Here is a 15,630-nt window from a genome sequence, read left to right on the forward strand (position 1 = left end):
AGTCATGGCTAATTTTTACGCGTCTCTCCATTACCCGACGCGCAACAGTTACCCAAATGTAATTGACCTCCACCAGTGACTAGTGACTGGTGGAGGTCAATTACAGTATTGAGGACTGACTTGTGAGTACGGTATCAGCAGGTACTTTGCAGTTTGCAGTATATTGTAGCGATAGAAATTAGATGTACCGCCAGTAGGAGTGTTAATTGCCTTTCTCTACTGATTATTGGTTGTTATGTTATGAAGATCAGAATCCTAGTTTTCCTACTTTTACCGACCGCATCTCACGGTCAGAAACATCTTGAAATTAGTCTTGCTGCAGCTTGCTCCGAATCTTGCCCCTGTGCTTATGCACTTCTTGCTACGCGCCTTCCGCGCTTCTTGCCCCACGCTTATGCGTTCTTGCTCCTCAGCTTGCTCGCTGATTCTTGCTACGTTGTACTTGCTAATAAACACCTGCGATGACCTTGTGTTGTGTTGCGTAATCGCTATGGGATGATCGTGCATCTCCCATCATTGTCACCCTGTAAACGGTAGTCAGCTTCCGGTCAGCATCGCTGCCGACCGTGCCAGCCTTTCCCACACTAACAACCGACAGATCGTGGTAAGGTGGATTAACCAACCCACTAGAACAGCAGTCAAACCGGCTGCTGTTACAATATCAATAGATTCATATATCCTTACGTCCTTATTTTTTGGAAATTATCTCTTAAATCAAGAGTGATTTTTTCATTAAGTTGTTAATTTTATAAAATAGAGCATCGCATAAACGTTCCTACCTTTATCTTTAAAAAAATCTTAAGTTTTGGAGAAGGTCTAAAGATTTTTTTAAAAGTTTAATACTTAAGGGTTGTTAGTACTTACAGGTTGTAGTACTTAAATCTAGTGCTACGTACGTTGTAGTACTTAAATGCTGTTAGCTTCTAGAGAGTTCGCAACTTAGCAACCTAAGCAATAGTTATTATTTTAAAACTGCCAATTACGTCAAACATAATTTTATTTTTTTTAATTCTTGAAACCTTTAAGACGTTCTTAAATCCGTTCGATTACCTCCAAATAACTATAAATTCTTCCAAAGCCCGCTTTAAAGCTTTCACATTTCAAGAATTTCTAAGAATTTCGCAGCGGGGCCGTTACCTCTAGATATTTTTAGCCTCCAGAGTTTCTAAATTTTAAAAATATCTAGAAATCTGAGTACCTCAATATCTCACGGTCTGAAGTGTCTAATTTATACGAGTATCTAATTATTCCTAAATATCTAACAGCCGGCCCGCGGCCCGTTAACTTCTGTATTCACTAACGTAGCGGCTCTGTGGTACTGGTGGTAGCCTGGGCATTAATAGTGGAGCAGTTGCTCAAAGCTTCTATTAATATTCACTAACCTACGTTACTTTGTATACTTTACTGATATCTATGGCAGCTTAGGTATTCACTAAGTTCTACCTCTAAATCTAATAAATATGTATTTAATTTATTTTTTTAAATAGTGAACAGCTGGCTGAATGGCTGAAAATCTTGCAATTAGTAGCTAAAGATGAATCCTGCGAGGTCACCTTGACACTTGAGCAACTGATAATTGTTTCCCACAGTTTTCATTAATTCTGTTAATTTCCATTTACATCCGTCGTACCAAAAAACTGAAGTTTTGAGTTGGCTAGATCGGCAATATAAAGTTACATAAAAAACGTGAAAAAGACAAACAAAAAGAAAAATTACGAGGTGATGACAATTTCTATAAAACTGGTCGAATTCAACCGGTAAGCTTGAAAGCTGTCAGCATTTCTACATGTTTAAAATATTTTCTTAGCTGACCTCGCTGAGGCTTTACATTTAAAATATTTCTCAAAATCTGTTTTATTGCTGTGCGATGTACATTTTGTAATTTCTTTCTTTCTTCCATACCTCGAACACAACTGGTCGCGCGCTAGCGCGACCGATACTTGTAATACATAATATTCCTACACTTTCATATATTGTTGTTTTTTCGCGAAAATTGGTTTCTCGTTTTGTTATGATTTGCTGGAATCTGGCTACCCTGATCTTATTGGATAATGCACACAGGGCTGCTGGATAGGCCGTCAAAAATCTACTTATTTGTTTTGAATGTTCTGTTATATTACTGCAGCGGTGCAGCCTCTGTTGTGAGACTTCTCATCGTGGCTGGCCGCAACACTCGGCTTTCCATGGAATCCAAACTGCCCTTGTACAGTATCTGCATAAACTGATTAACAGCAAGGGAAAGCGGCGCGGCAGCAGCGTTTGCATTCGGCACAATGCTGCAGAAACAGGAGCATGAAAGTGAAATGATATAGGTCAGGGAATAAGTATTTTAGGAAATCCAAAACGTGAAAATGCGGGCGCACTGCAAAGGCTACGTCGATCTCGCCTGTACGTATTCCATGTTCCTATCCGGACCATAATCCGGTACGTAGTCTGGTTGTACCGGAAGCAGACTTGTGGGTGAGCAACGCTGAAGGATTGCTCCGCTGTTTGCTGGGACTTCCTGCAAATCTGTAATTTTGTTAGCCTTGTTATAGATTATGTCAGTGGTAAAATTTTCGTACAATCTTCGAGGAACTCCAAAAGGTAAATGTTATTGTGTAATAATTTTGTTGTTACGGTGTGATGGTACGAGGGTCCGGCATCAAAATGAGATCTGCGCGCAGTACGACGCCTACGATCAAGTGGAATTAATTCGATGTCCCTATCGGTTCACGGGGACTGCTACGATCGCTACCTGGTGCGCATGGAGGAAATGCGGCAGTCGCCGCGGCTCATCCGTCAGTGCCTGAATAAGATGCCACCTGGCGAGATCAAAGTGGACGATAACAAGGTGGTGCCTCCCTCCCGAAAGGAAATGAAGGTATGTTATGCTGTTGTTGTACGCAGGGGTTTTTGATAAGTTGATGCGAAATAAAGTAAAGTCCGTGAACATATGTTTAAGAGTAAGCGAGAGTGCATAATTTGATGAATAAGAACAGATTGCGGTTTTAGTCTTTAGGGGATTTCTTACTTACTTGAGAAACAGGCTTTGCATTTGATTAATGAAGATTCTCGTTGCATGTTGCAATGATTGTCAGTTTTGCTTTAAGCACTTCCAGTTTCATCATTTTTATGATATTACGAAGCAGGAAGGCATCCAGCTGATGCAGTTCTAGTATAATTACTTCTATGTATCTTTTGTGTACCAGCGTGGAGATGTGATCGTAAGGACGTCAGTCGGCTTAGGCACATCTAACGATTCACTTCCCCGAAGACGATATCCAGTGTCCCGATGATGGCCACAATGTCGGCCAGCATGTGCTGCATGCCGATGTGGTCGATGGCCGCGAGATGCGCGAAGCCGGGCGCCTTGATCTTGCAGCGATACGGTCGGCTGGTGTCGTCCGACTTCAGATAGATACCGAACTCGCCTTTGGGCGCCTCCACGGCGGTGTAGGTGAAGCCGGGCGGGATCTGGACGCCTTCGGTGTACACCTTGCAAATGGTGGATCAACGCCTCCATGGATTAATGTCAACCAAGGCCAGATTATTTCCAATAGTGTACAGGTTTAAAATCTAACCGAATGTGAGAGTGTGTTGTACTCCCGTTTGATTTAGTGTGTTTTTCACCTGGGTCGTTTACACGATGGCAAATGCTAGAGGAGATACTGTATAGTTAATGTTGACAGTTATGGTGGCTTAATTGGTTGTAATTAATCCCTAAAGGCGTTTATTAAAAGAACGGTGGCGTTTACTATGGTTGTTACTGGTTGTCAAGTTCCTTCACTTCCGTTTTATACCGTGTTGAGGTAATGTTGAGTGACTGAGCGACAGTGTCGCAGTTTTTGTAGCAGGAATTCTGTGGAATGATGCGGGCGATCTTGTTTGGTTTCGTCTGCGTATCCGTGCTAGTGCGGTCGGGATGTTTTGTTTCCGGTCAGGCTCAGAATGACATTCAACCGGGCAATAATGGCTTCAATAAATCCGTGGCATGGGGACAGTTCTTTCCGAAGTTTCCGGATATGTGGAAAGCTGTGACCAGCGCTATAAAAGAGGTTAGTAATATTTGGTTTTTCGTTAATTGACATTATAGTCTACAATTCGCATCCGCGTTTTCTTTATTTACTGATCAGCATATAGTTGTAATTTTTATTCCTCGACAAGTTACACGAGCTAAACAATAATGCTGTCAAAATGTGAATTTTGCATCATGTTAAGATGAACTGTCATAGAATACACAATTTTCCTCCGCAGTGGAGAACATCATTCGTCAGTGTTATATAACGGTAGGAATGTAACGCGGTAGGAAAGTCTTTAAGTTTTGTCCATTCTGATTCCGATATTCAGCTGTGCGTACTACCTCGTCCCGCAGCGATCGAATATTTTAGGTTTGAATTATTTATGTATACGTCTAATGGTAAATTAAATTTTCATAGCTCGCATAATTGTTATTTGTTACACCTTACCACATCTATTTGGCTTCTCTTTTTCTTGTGCCAATGACTAGATTGTGGCAGCATATAATATAATGCAATCTTCGACGCGTACCAGTATGAATTATGCATGCATGGTTGATATTGTAGTTTGTATCAGTGCTAACTTTTAGAACACCCGTATTAGTAAAATTGTAAATGTATAATTGTTGTACATAATGTGACGGTATTGTTGTGCATGATGATGACAGGCTTCGATGACGGATATGGATTTCTATTACCGGCAAACACTGAATTTTTTCCGGAGTGGACTGTCGAATCCATCCGCTGAACTCTCCGACAGCACACCGGGCTACCGCACCTACCAGACGGAAGTGCGAAAGGCCTTACTCTATCTGGGCCTGCCGGGCCCCACCAGTCCCGGCACCGAAGACCGGACTGCCGGCACACTGCGCTATGCACTGCAGTCGCCCTTTCCGCTCTTCCAGAATACCGGCATCACGGAGCAGGACGGTCCGATCTGGCCCGTCGGGTAATTGCTCCTCGGGTAGCATATTTTGAGAATTAATCATATACGATGCTATCTACTACAGAATAATTATTTAATTAAAATTCTCGATAGTAAAGTGCCAAACTGAAACCTTATTAATTTTTACTCTTTCCAGATCGGTATTCATATACAGATATACTGTACCTAAGTATCATGTCAGTCGGTAATTCGTACTTCTTCTCAAATTGCTACTCTAAAGCAGATGATAGTAAAACTTTGCTTCTAATTTTCTTATGTTTATGAAACGGTGACCCTTTTAATTGATCGTTGTTGTTTGCTGTAACAGACCATTTGTATGTTTGTCCCGGAAATCGACATTTGTGGGTCCGGAACAAGTAAATCCCATAAAAAACGTCACATACTGTACGAGCAGCCGGGATGATGCCGTGATGAAAGTGGTTTGTTGGTAAGGATTCCATAGAATCGCTTGACGTACTCATAGTACGCCGTCCTACGTATATTTATATTAGTAGTACATACTACATAGCGCTTCTTGATAATTACGAGTACTGTGTCAGTTGATTGTGGTGTTGAATGCAGCTACGCTTGTATATTGCACTTAATTTGCACATACATGATGACGATTATTAATTTTTGCCGGGTGACGATATTACCAAATTATGTCAAAGTTTTGATACTGCCTAAAAAGTTTTAGTGTTTGACAACTGGAAACATATACTTAACTTACGAATAAGAGGTTCATGTTAAAATAATAGTAACAAACAAGTTTCAAGAGGGTGGGCTTGTATTTGTAATAACTATTGTTAATAACTTAATATAGACGAGTGTACTGTACTTCTAGGTAGATATAGATATATGTTTTTTTATCCAGAGAACTAGTGTTGTCATATAAATAAAATTGTGACGTCTTCGCTTATGTGCGAGTTTAGCTTGTACGCGTTCTTTTACAAAATACTTCAGTGTTTGCACATCACAAAGTAAAGGGTTCCATTTTCCGACAGGCTTCCCATACTGGCGGAAGGCGATACCGGTCCGGCGATTCGCGGAACCAATTACACCACGGTGTACTCGTGTTGCGAGGGATTCGAACTGCCGGCCGTTCCCACCAGCTTCCCACCCACCCGCTTCACGTCCATCATGGATGTCCTCATGTTCCTCGACAGGCCGGCGGCACCCGATAACCGCGTTTGCCAGGAAATCGCCAAAGACGCGGCGGGAATTTGAATCACATTGTTTGTTGTTGTTATTAAGTTTTGATCGTTTCCGGTTGTCAAATGTCTCGCACGTGACTTGCTAAACGGGTTTTAATGAAATTATTAAACATGGTTTACAAATACATACGTACAGCACATCAAAAAGCGTGTTTTGCATGAAAATAAATCGCCGCTCGAAAACAAATTTGTAGTTTGCTTTTTGAACGTTGTTTTGTAAGTGCATAGTACGCTACAACATCATTTATTTAATATGCCACAAATCTTGCAGGTACTTACTTACAAAGTATCCGAATGTTAACGTTGGCATTACACTGCTAACAAAATCTTATTAATAAAATGTATATCAGATGAAAATTTACATTCTGAAATGGCCATTGGTATAGAACTAATCGTACAACATGCGTCATGCATTGTGCAATACCAAATTTTATACAACAGTCGAGTTTGAGTCGGCCCATACGGCTTGCCAAGCTGACCAACTTCCGGTTCTGCCGTTCTGCGTGTCTTCATTGTTGTCCATGTCGGGCATGTCCACAGCGGGCGGAATGCGAAATGCCACCGCCGAAATTCGATTTTCAGTTGTACAATGTACAGTGTACACTTTTAAAGTTTTCCACTTTTGCTTTTAATTTTTAAATGCGCTCGTCTGGGCTCGTCTGAGCTCGTCTGAGTTCCGGACGTATTATTATTTACATTTATAGCATTGCAAATCTGGGAATATGTTCGAGTAAGATTTCCCAGTTACTGAGTTATGCGAGGATTCCTGCTCGATAACGGATCGAACTTCTTGGGGGCTCCCAAACGCGATAGCAGCTTACTGCGAAGCAGAACGTGAGTTCGGGTTCTGTGGAGGACTTATCGTTTGATGTGGATTTGTTATTGTTGTTGAGTGGTTCTTGGATTTTAATCTGCGGTGATCATTTCGGTAAGTACGAAAGTTAAACAAGAAAAATTTCATGCTTGTGTATGATCTATCGATATCGGATATCCGTTGGTAACTACTGTATTAATTTCCTGGTTGTGAACTTTTCACTCTGAGTGAATTTGCAGCACCGATCACCTGCTGTACGTGTGCAGTTTTGCGGTACTGGTTATTAATTAAACAGCAGATAGACGCAGTTATGGTTAGGAAAAGGGATTTTTGATATTGTGGTAACCGTGCCATCTTAATAACGATTTTTGTTCTTACTTGGAAAGGGTCCTCCGATATGTCTTGGCTTTAGCCTTTATTCAGTTTTTTTTGTAGTATTATTTTTAGGATATTCGTAAAATTTTGTACGATCGAAGTGTTTTTTTTTTTGAAAATCTGATTAGCAACTGGACTGTTTTTATCAAAACTACCTAGTGCAGCGGTTTAATTGGTTGCTGGTTAACCATCGATCGTCATCTTGTGAAGGGAAATGTCATCCAGCAGCTCCATCTCTTCCGAACACCTGCGCTCATCCGACATGGAGGTGGATGATGACGATGCGGATGATCTGGACATTATGCCGACCGCTCGTCCGCTGCACTGGGATTCGGACGGCGACGACGACACGCCGCAGTATCAGTCCAAGTTCGGTCGGCGCCGCGGCGATGAGACCCTGGAGGAACTGGTGGACAGCCTCCCTTCCACTGACCGCATTAAAATCCGCCACATCGCCAAGAAGAAGGAGGCCCAGGCGCGTCTGCACCAGCGGACCATCCCGCCGGCTTTCGTCAATAACCACGTGGTCCCTCCGGGATACGAGGTAAATTAACGTTGCGCTGGAATTAAATTAATTTGAAGCTGTACGTATTAATTTCACTTTTCACCGGCTGCTATTAGCTAAACGGTATTATAGTTATTTTTTTATTGAATTAAAGTTGAATCTGTATTACTAATGGTAAGAAATTCATTCGCAAGATGTACCCACTACAAAGGTAATAGCAATTGTTTTTTGACAAAATGGACGATTAAGTAGATTAAAAGCTACAAAGTGAGTTCGCCTCTGTAAATACAATCGAAATAACGAATGAAGAATGTATCCCAGTTGATGAATTTTTATTGGTAAGGTGCTAAATAAATTCAAAATAATTTTACTGTTTATTTTTAATACATATGACCTAAACGAACTGATTGTTACGGTTTTTCGTTGTTAACAACTTAACATGCTTTGAATGACGTAGTACGCATTTACGTATAACACACGCTTAATTTTTGTCGTGCAGTTTAAGTTTTGATTTTTGGGGTGCATCCGAAATCTGACTCGCTTTGTGTGAGTTGGAATTTGCTCAATGGCTGGTTTTTGCAATTGAAGATTTTGAATTGTCTGGAATTGATATGATCTGGACTTTTCCGTATTGTTGCAGCCACTGGTTGCGCGACGTCAAATGATCATTTTCGATCCGATCGCGGTGAGCCGCAACACCCGGCTTTCCATGGAATCCAATCTGGCTTTGTATAAACAGCGCGGCGAAGCGGCGCGGCAGCAGCGTTTGAATTCGGCGCAATGAAGGAATGTTTGTTGGAACTCTCCATGCAACTCTGTAATTATATTAGCATGTGTTGAGGCTTTTTATGTGTGGTAAATTTTTAGTTTAAAAAATTTGTACTCCTGATGCATATCTGTGTTGTGTAAAAAAGGTGGTTTTTAATTTTTTACGTTTTAATCATTTGTACGACGATCACTGTATAAACTATATCCAGAATTGTTAAGGGAATTTTCTCGTCTCTTGTGATGCCTGCTTCATTCTTGCTGTTTTACGCAAGATGAAGTGTAAGATTTGTTGTATTTCTAAGAGACAAGCTATAAACTGTGCATACGAAAAGTTTTATGCCGCCGTGCATGTTAATTACTCAATTAAGAGAAATCAGATTTTCACCACCAGCAACCGATCAAAACGATCAAACTATTTTTGCTGCTCGCGCTGCAGAACCCGAGCATAATACCTACAACAGAAGGTCGCAAACTCTGTTAAATTAACATGATTGGTTGCAAACGGTGAAGGTACAACACGGACACAATAAACCTGACGTTTGTAAACAATTTTGAAACTAAAAAAATGCAAATACTGCATTGACGAAAGCATACAAGCGCGTAAGCGCACTGTGATAAGTAGATAAGTATAAAACTATAAATTGAGAGATATAAAAAGGTATGACCCAAGTCCATAGACAATCCGTGCACAAGACAGCATTTTTTGCAGGCCAACAATACATATGCATCCTTGCGGTGTTCTTGAAAAGTTGAATTCATATGCAGCACGGAAATATGTCTGGTATGCGGCAGATTAGGCACGTGCGGCCTAAGGAGCAGGAGCCTCCAGGATATACTCGAGCATGTCGATGCCCACTTGCGGCTCCATCAGCTGTGGCTCCTTTTGGTAATACTGCCAATGCGTATGCTGGTTCAGGAAATAATACTGAAAATAAGGGCATTTCTACGTAACATAATAAGTGCAGATACCAAGAGTAACTGATAGAATCACGTTTTACGCGAAAATGACTACAGTTACTTTAAGAAACATCGATCACAGTAACTAAACCGTTATCAGCATGTAATAACTGATGATGCTAAAGTTATACATTTCACTGAAACCTGTATCTGTAAGAAAAAAAGCATTACGCTAGATAACTAAATCCCTACTAAAAAACAGACACCGGTCACCAACCATGCATACGTAAAAACACGCTTGAAACTAAGAAATTGTAATTCATCCGTAGGTTAGTAAATATTCAGAACACTTACAAACTGGTACAGCTTCTGCCGGTAAGTAAAATAAAGAGAGTCGCATTGTGGAATGATCTTATGGTACTCGTCGTAGAACGTATCCCCAAACGACGCAAATAAGCTGCCACAGGCCAAGTCATACTCGTGGTGGCCGTAAAAGGTGGCCGGATCGAACAACACCGGCTTCCCATCCGCCGTCATGGCGGTGTTGCCCGGCCAAAGGTCACCGTGCAGCAGACTCGGGTACACGCAGGTGTCCGAAAACAGCCGAGGAATTACTGTCTTGACCTTTTCCCACAATTGCTCCATAACGCGATCCTGGTTTTCGCACAGATAAAAGTCCATTCGATTTTGTACGCGGCGTGTATAGAATACCTACAGACAAATTTCAGATCATCATTTTTACCGGTATTACATTGTTCAGTTGTCAGCATCGCACCGCTCGCTATATTACCTCTGGATGCAAAATTAACGAGTAAGTGTAGTGTAAAATTAAAGGCTGCACATGTTGTCGTTTAACGTAAAGCGGCATAAACGAGTGAGTTACGCAGTGGATTGCACATCTCTGTACAAGAAAGAGTATAGCTGTATTATATAAGTACTTACAAGTTACAATAACAAGAAACCATTAATATTGTACGACAATAACAAGAAACCATTAACATTTGTTATCAGTAATAAATAAAGAACTGAAACTGATCATGGTTGTTTTACAACAATTCCATGCATATCTTGTGTAATACACCTCTACAATTTGCAAACACAAAGTGTTGTTAGAACGAAAACGCTTTTAATATTATTAGACATTGTTGTCGTAGTACAACAAAAACTACCTACCGTCCAGTCATTTTCCCAGGTGTTATCGTTCAAAATGTACCCGCAACTAGTTGGGCACACAAAGCCGAAACTCTTCACAACGGCATCATGGCCAATGTTCCACGAATCGCGCTTTTTCGTCTTCCGTCCGACGCACCATAAAGGGCGTTGGATGTTATCCAGATGCATACTGCGCGCAAGCATCAGATGATATTAAAATATTATTCCTGTTTAAGTAATCTAAGCAGAGCCATTCCAGTCACAGCGCATTAGTTATTAATACTGTTCGTAAACATAATCGTAATAGTACTACTATCGTAAAAAGTTTGTTATATCTGTGTATTATAAGACTTTTGCCGTTGGCGGTGTTCGGATCTACCACTGCACAGATAAATCCATATGTACATATGTATTTTGGTACTTATATAGATATGTACTTGTATGCAAGACGGGTAACCGCATATGCATGGAATGCGTGTTTTCACTGTTTTGCATTGGCTGCTAAAGCATAAGAAATCGGAAGTACACGCGTAATTTTCAGTTTTTGTTGTGTGCTGTACTTACCAAGCCAGTTGGTAACCTAGCAGTCCCTCTGCTTCAGCGGATAAAGGACGCATGTCCATATGCTCCAGTATAAGCTCTCCGCCGTGCTGGCCACACAGACGCACCTGGACGATATACTATAGTGTTACCTTTGCGCACCGAGCAAAAAAAGGAAGAGCTTGTATGAAATCGTGCACTGGTTTGCGGTGAACAAGTATAGATATATGCAACACTAAAAGTACTTCATTAATTTAGCTTAGCGCTTAGTTTATTGTTGCCATATCTAATGTTGCCGAATATTTAATTCAAATTCAAACTCCCAGTTGATGCGCGCAAATATGAATTTGCTAACCTGTAATGGACGGGGCACTTTCACTTCGCCGGTGGCGGCAATGGTCTCCAGTCCTACTTTCTCACCCTGGAACATGGCCACCGCCTGCAAATCGTAAACGCTCACCTGGATAGCCTTATTCGACCTATCTAGGGTTTGCACAAATATTGTTAGCCACTATAACAGAATTTTAATGCGGTTTGCATTTCTAATTGCGTAAGCATATGCAAACTGGTACTAAGAGAAATTTTCTGAACGCAGCGCAGCAAAAGCACAATAAATCACGAAAGATTTTGTTACAAAATAATTCAATGATCGTTTATATTTACAACTGCGTGCACGTGATCATGGAAGAAAAACCAACATTTGAACATTTAAGCGACAAAACATAATTTTGTAGTATTATAATTATTAAATTATTACAATGCGCAAGGAGCAATATTATTTTGAAGCAGTAATGCATGATATAATAGTAATTCATGATATTGATGAACTGAAATTAACGTAAGATGAGTGTATACGCAAGTATCATACTCGTACTGCAAATAAAATCATGATGCTACTAACCCCGCTGTTTTTGTTCATCTTCACAAAGACGGTCTTTCCTCGATAAGTGCCCTTTCCGGTGCAGTTGATATAACCGTTTAACACGCCGTTTTCGTTGTTTCCGTCCGATAACAATGCACTACCAACAATATTGCACTGCGCCATGCTTTCATAATCCGTCGATACATAACTCTGCACCGGCATTTTTAAATGCAAACAGAATTTAAAATTTTTCACAAAAACTGCACAAACAAATCTACAACGCATGTAGTTACAATTATTAAAAACTGGAAACAGAGCGACAATAAAATACACTGTTATACAAAGGGAAAAATAATGGAAACACACAACCGGTGCTGCGCCAAGTGGTAAGTACATCAGATGATCGGCCGGTAATCGGTAAGTTTAGTACCAACCGGCTTTGTTTGAGGTAACAACGATATATCCGAACGGCAGGTTACTCACTGGTTTTTTGAATGTGTTAAATGCCGATTGGTTGTTGCGAATATTTAGAGTTGTAAACCACACCTGCTTGCCACAAAAGCGAGAAAAATGATGCGCAACACGTTTTGTGATATCATTATGACTGCATGGGCAATAATTCTTATCGCTTCCAGAACATTCGGTAAACAAAACACGTGTAACTGATATCGAATTTCAATAATTGTGACGTGTTTCGTGTTTTGTCCCATATCGCCTCACAATCAGTACAACTGTGTAACTGTATTGTTGTACATCGCAGTACACGAATTTTGTGATCTTGATTTCTTATTTCTGCATATGTTTTCGCGATATCTTTTAACTCGTTACGCCAACATTTTAATAATTTTGTTGTATATGTAGTTTTGTTGAGTGGAGCACTGACAATTCTTGACAAGTGACACATCACCTGATTCACTTCCAAAGGTAAGTTATGCGTTTGCTTAGTATACTCTAAGCGCGCATTTAAGCAGGCCGAATGCGTTTACAATTATTATTATGTCAGTTTCACAATTTAGCGAAAAACAGGCAGAAAAGACGTTCTGTGCGTACAAGAATTATGTGAATTCTCGTACATGCAATCCATATTATAATTTATATATGTTTATGTGCATTTATCTCGCTCTAGTCATAAAGGGTAAGTTTTGAATATCATTTGTATATACACTCGTACGGCCAGAACGAGGCAATTTATTTTGAGTTGTTTAATTTGTTACTCACCAAACTCATATATTTAGATGCTGGTTTGTAAAACAGAATTCCATAGGATGTATATATTCATATATTTAAAATTTTCATAAAGAAAACATTAAAGCAAAACGTACTGAATAAAAAAAGACTTTCCAATTCTGAAAACTTTGAAATATACTTCTATATAATGAGTCTAAATAAAATCAAATAAGTATTAAATTCCTTTATCTTGCAGTGTGTGCCTGTCCTGCCGAATCTCACCTCAGCATCCGTTGCATGGTCCGATATCAACGTTCTGTTCGGGTGCGGCGGCCGCTTACAAACTCCGGACAGTTGCCCTCATGGAAACGTGCAAGGTCATCTTCGTCCTGGGCGCACCAGGATCCGGCAAAAGTACGCTCTGCTCTCAGCTGGCCCCCTACCTCGGTTACCAGCATCTATCCGCAGGCGAACTGATCCGCCAGGAGGCCGGCAACCCGCAATCACCGCACGGGAAGACCGTGGCGGAAGCCATCCAGACGCCCGGGGCGTTCGTCCCGGCGGAGGTCACCGTGGATCTTCTGCAGCGCGCCATGCAGAGCTTCTCCAAGAATGCGTTCTTAATCGATAATTTTCCGGTGAATATGGCCAATCTCCAGGCCTGGAATGAGAAGATGGCTGGGACGGCGGAAGTCCCGTGTGTGTTGCTGTTGGAGGTGTCCAAGGGGCTGGCCACGGAGCGGTGTTTGGAAAGGAAGCGCGGGGATGACACAGCTCTGGTGCTGGAGAAACGCTGGGATTCGTTCATGGAGCAGACGCGGCCGATTGTCCAGCACTACAGGGAGATGGGTGTGCTGCGCACTGTCGATGGCAGTCAGTCGGCGGAACTGGTGTTGGAGGATGTCAAGCGGCTGCTGTCCGTTATGGGCAAAGATACCCAGCCTGATCGGGACATGTCGGATGGGTAGAGTGTTGGGGTGTTCCAGATTGAAGAAGTGTAGTTCCTCGTTTTTACTTTTAGATACGATACAAAAATGCATTTACATATCAAGTTCCGTTTTTGTACCGTTATCGTTAAACGCTAAAATGCGGTACTATCGTTAAATAATTGGCTATACATATGAGCTTATGCAACCAGCCTAACATTTCCTTGTATTTGTCCCCTTATGGTTAATATTATTGCGAAAATTATGTGGTTACTTGCAGTTTGAATCTAAAAGTGAAAAAGAATAAGCACGCGTTTCTTACGATTAGTATCCAGATACATACAGTATGCAGATGCTACGGTACGGTAGTTTGAGACAAACGTCAGTAACGATTCGTACTTCTTCGTCAGTAATGATTTTATGCATATTATGATATTATATAACGCTTATTATAGTCCCCTCCAAACACGTCCAGTTTCTGCACTTTTTAAATTGTAGCGGACTGTTCGCGATAACGCCGTCTTTTCTGCTCCCAATCAGAATGTCGAACGAAAGAAGGTACTGCACTTCTATGTTAATTGTTGTGCATCTTTTAAGTACATTACAATATTTCTGTTCATATCGTGCACTTCTTTCCATGAGAACGGGGAATTTGGGATGCTTAACTTCATATCAGAATCTACATCAAAGTCGCTCATAAAAATACCATAACTATATAATAATTATGCAGATTTGTATTATGTGTATATCTATATTTACATATAGATACGATCTTATCTCTGTATGTGGATGTGCAAATGAGAGTACATTATATGAAAGACGTTATCTCGTATAAACGGCATCAGTTATTAATACTTCTATATAAGTACCGGTAGTTTGAATATTTTCGTATAAGATGCTGTTATAATGATTGTGACGGAATGATCAAGATCTGGCTATTAGCAGCTAATTTATTTTCTTACACTTACTCTGTATTTGGTATATGTATCGGAGAAATTGAAATTGCTTAACCATGAATTTGAATTGACGTAGCCCATGACATTTTCCCGTTTTGCGCACTGCTTAATGATTCAAGGAGAAGAGTTGCCGGCGCTCAAAAGACCTACAGATCGATCGTCAAGTTTTCCTTCAACGAGCAAAGACAGATAGTCCAATTCGCTAATCAGCTGTACGTCAAACGTTTTTTGTGATTGTCGAAGGAAAAAAGGAAAAAACCGAAGCCGGCGTGAGAGGACCAGTGCGCAGTGAAACGGGAGTCGTTTATTCTGTATGTTCGGCTGACTTGATGTCGGGATCGATAAAGAATCCCAGCGTTGCAATTTCTGCTCTTTGCCACAATCTGCTCCCATTTTTCCTGGTACCTTGTGAATTGCCGTTGGATCATTAAAATCAGAAGTTTCTTGGTCCATAATGGTTCACATCTGCAGTGGAATTTCGAAAAAAATGCATGCATTTTCATTTATACAACGCAGTTACCAGAATTTTGA

At 40.8% G+C, this 15,630-nt stretch overlaps 4 protein-coding genes across 6 annotated transcripts; 3 read left to right on the forward strand and 1 right to left on the reverse strand.

The window, feature by feature from the left end:
• The first annotated feature begins 3,787 nt into the window (after window positions 1-3,787).
• On the forward strand, window positions 3,788-6,324 carry LOC129583330 (uncharacterized). Its single transcript, XM_055475099.1, has 4 exons — window positions 3,788-4,037; window positions 4,667-4,947; window positions 5,252-5,371; window positions 5,928-6,324. The coding sequence occupies exons 1-4, from the start codon at window positions 3,849-3,851 to the stop codon at window positions 6,148-6,150; spliced, it is 813 nt and encodes a 270-aa protein (XP_055331074.1). The 5' UTR covers window positions 3,788-3,848; the 3' UTR covers window positions 6,151-6,324.
• A 423-nt stretch (window positions 6,325-6,747) lies between these two features.
• LOC129583333 (uncharacterized) lies at window positions 6,748-8,915 on the forward strand. The gene is made up of 3 exons (XM_055475102.1): window positions 6,748-7,065; window positions 7,537-7,870; window positions 8,472-8,915. Exons 2-3 carry the CDS (start codon window positions 7,541-7,543, stop codon window positions 8,613-8,615), a joined length of 474 nt encoding a protein of 157 aa, XP_055331077.1. The 5' UTR covers window positions 6,748-7,065; window positions 7,537-7,540; the 3' UTR covers window positions 8,616-8,915.
• Window positions 8,916-8,945: 30 nt separating this feature from the next.
• On the reverse strand, window positions 8,946-12,450 carry LOC129583329 (ketosamine-3-kinase-like). Of its 2 annotated transcripts, none has more exons than XM_055475098.1 (6): window positions 12,090-12,450; window positions 11,544-11,609; window positions 11,213-11,316; window positions 10,670-10,838; window positions 9,851-10,207; window positions 8,946-9,524 (listed from the first exon to the last, which is right to left on the reverse strand). In XM_055475098.1, exons 1-6 carry the CDS (start codon window positions 12,444-12,446, stop codon window positions 9,408-9,410), a joined length of 1,170 nt encoding a protein of 389 aa, XP_055331073.1. In that variant the 5' UTR covers window positions 12,447-12,450; the 3' UTR covers window positions 8,946-9,407. The 2 variants fall into 2 exon arrangements, with proteins under 2 accessions (XP_055331073.1, XP_055331072.1); XM_055475097.1 differs by having other exon boundaries at window positions 11,544-11,627.
• A 332-nt stretch (window positions 12,451-12,782) lies between these two features.
• LOC129583332 (UMP-CMP kinase-like) lies at window positions 12,783-15,512 on the forward strand. 2 transcript variants are annotated; one of them, XM_055475101.1, is made up of 4 exons: window positions 12,783-12,974; window positions 13,474-14,181; window positions 14,642-14,701; window positions 15,176-15,512. In XM_055475101.1, the coding sequence occupies exons 2-4, from the start codon at window positions 13,580-13,582 to the stop codon at window positions 15,180-15,182; spliced, it is 669 nt and encodes a 222-aa protein (XP_055331076.1). In that variant the 5' UTR covers window positions 12,783-12,974; window positions 13,474-13,579; the 3' UTR covers window positions 15,183-15,512. The 2 variants fall into 2 exon arrangements, with proteins under 2 accessions (XP_055331076.1, XP_055331075.1); XM_055475100.1 differs by lacking the exon at window positions 12,783-12,974 and adding an exon at window positions 13,029-13,185.
• Window positions 15,513-15,630: the final 118 nt, after the last annotated feature.

This window comes from Paramacrobiotus metropolitanus, unplaced genomic scaffold, assembly GCF_019649055.1.
Source record: "Paramacrobiotus metropolitanus isolate TYO unplaced genomic scaffold, Prichtersi_v1.0 Parri_scaffold0000010, whole genome shotgun sequence".
Lineage (NCBI taxonomy): Eukaryota > Metazoa > Tardigrada > Eutardigrada > Parachela > Macrobiotidae > Paramacrobiotus > Paramacrobiotus metropolitanus.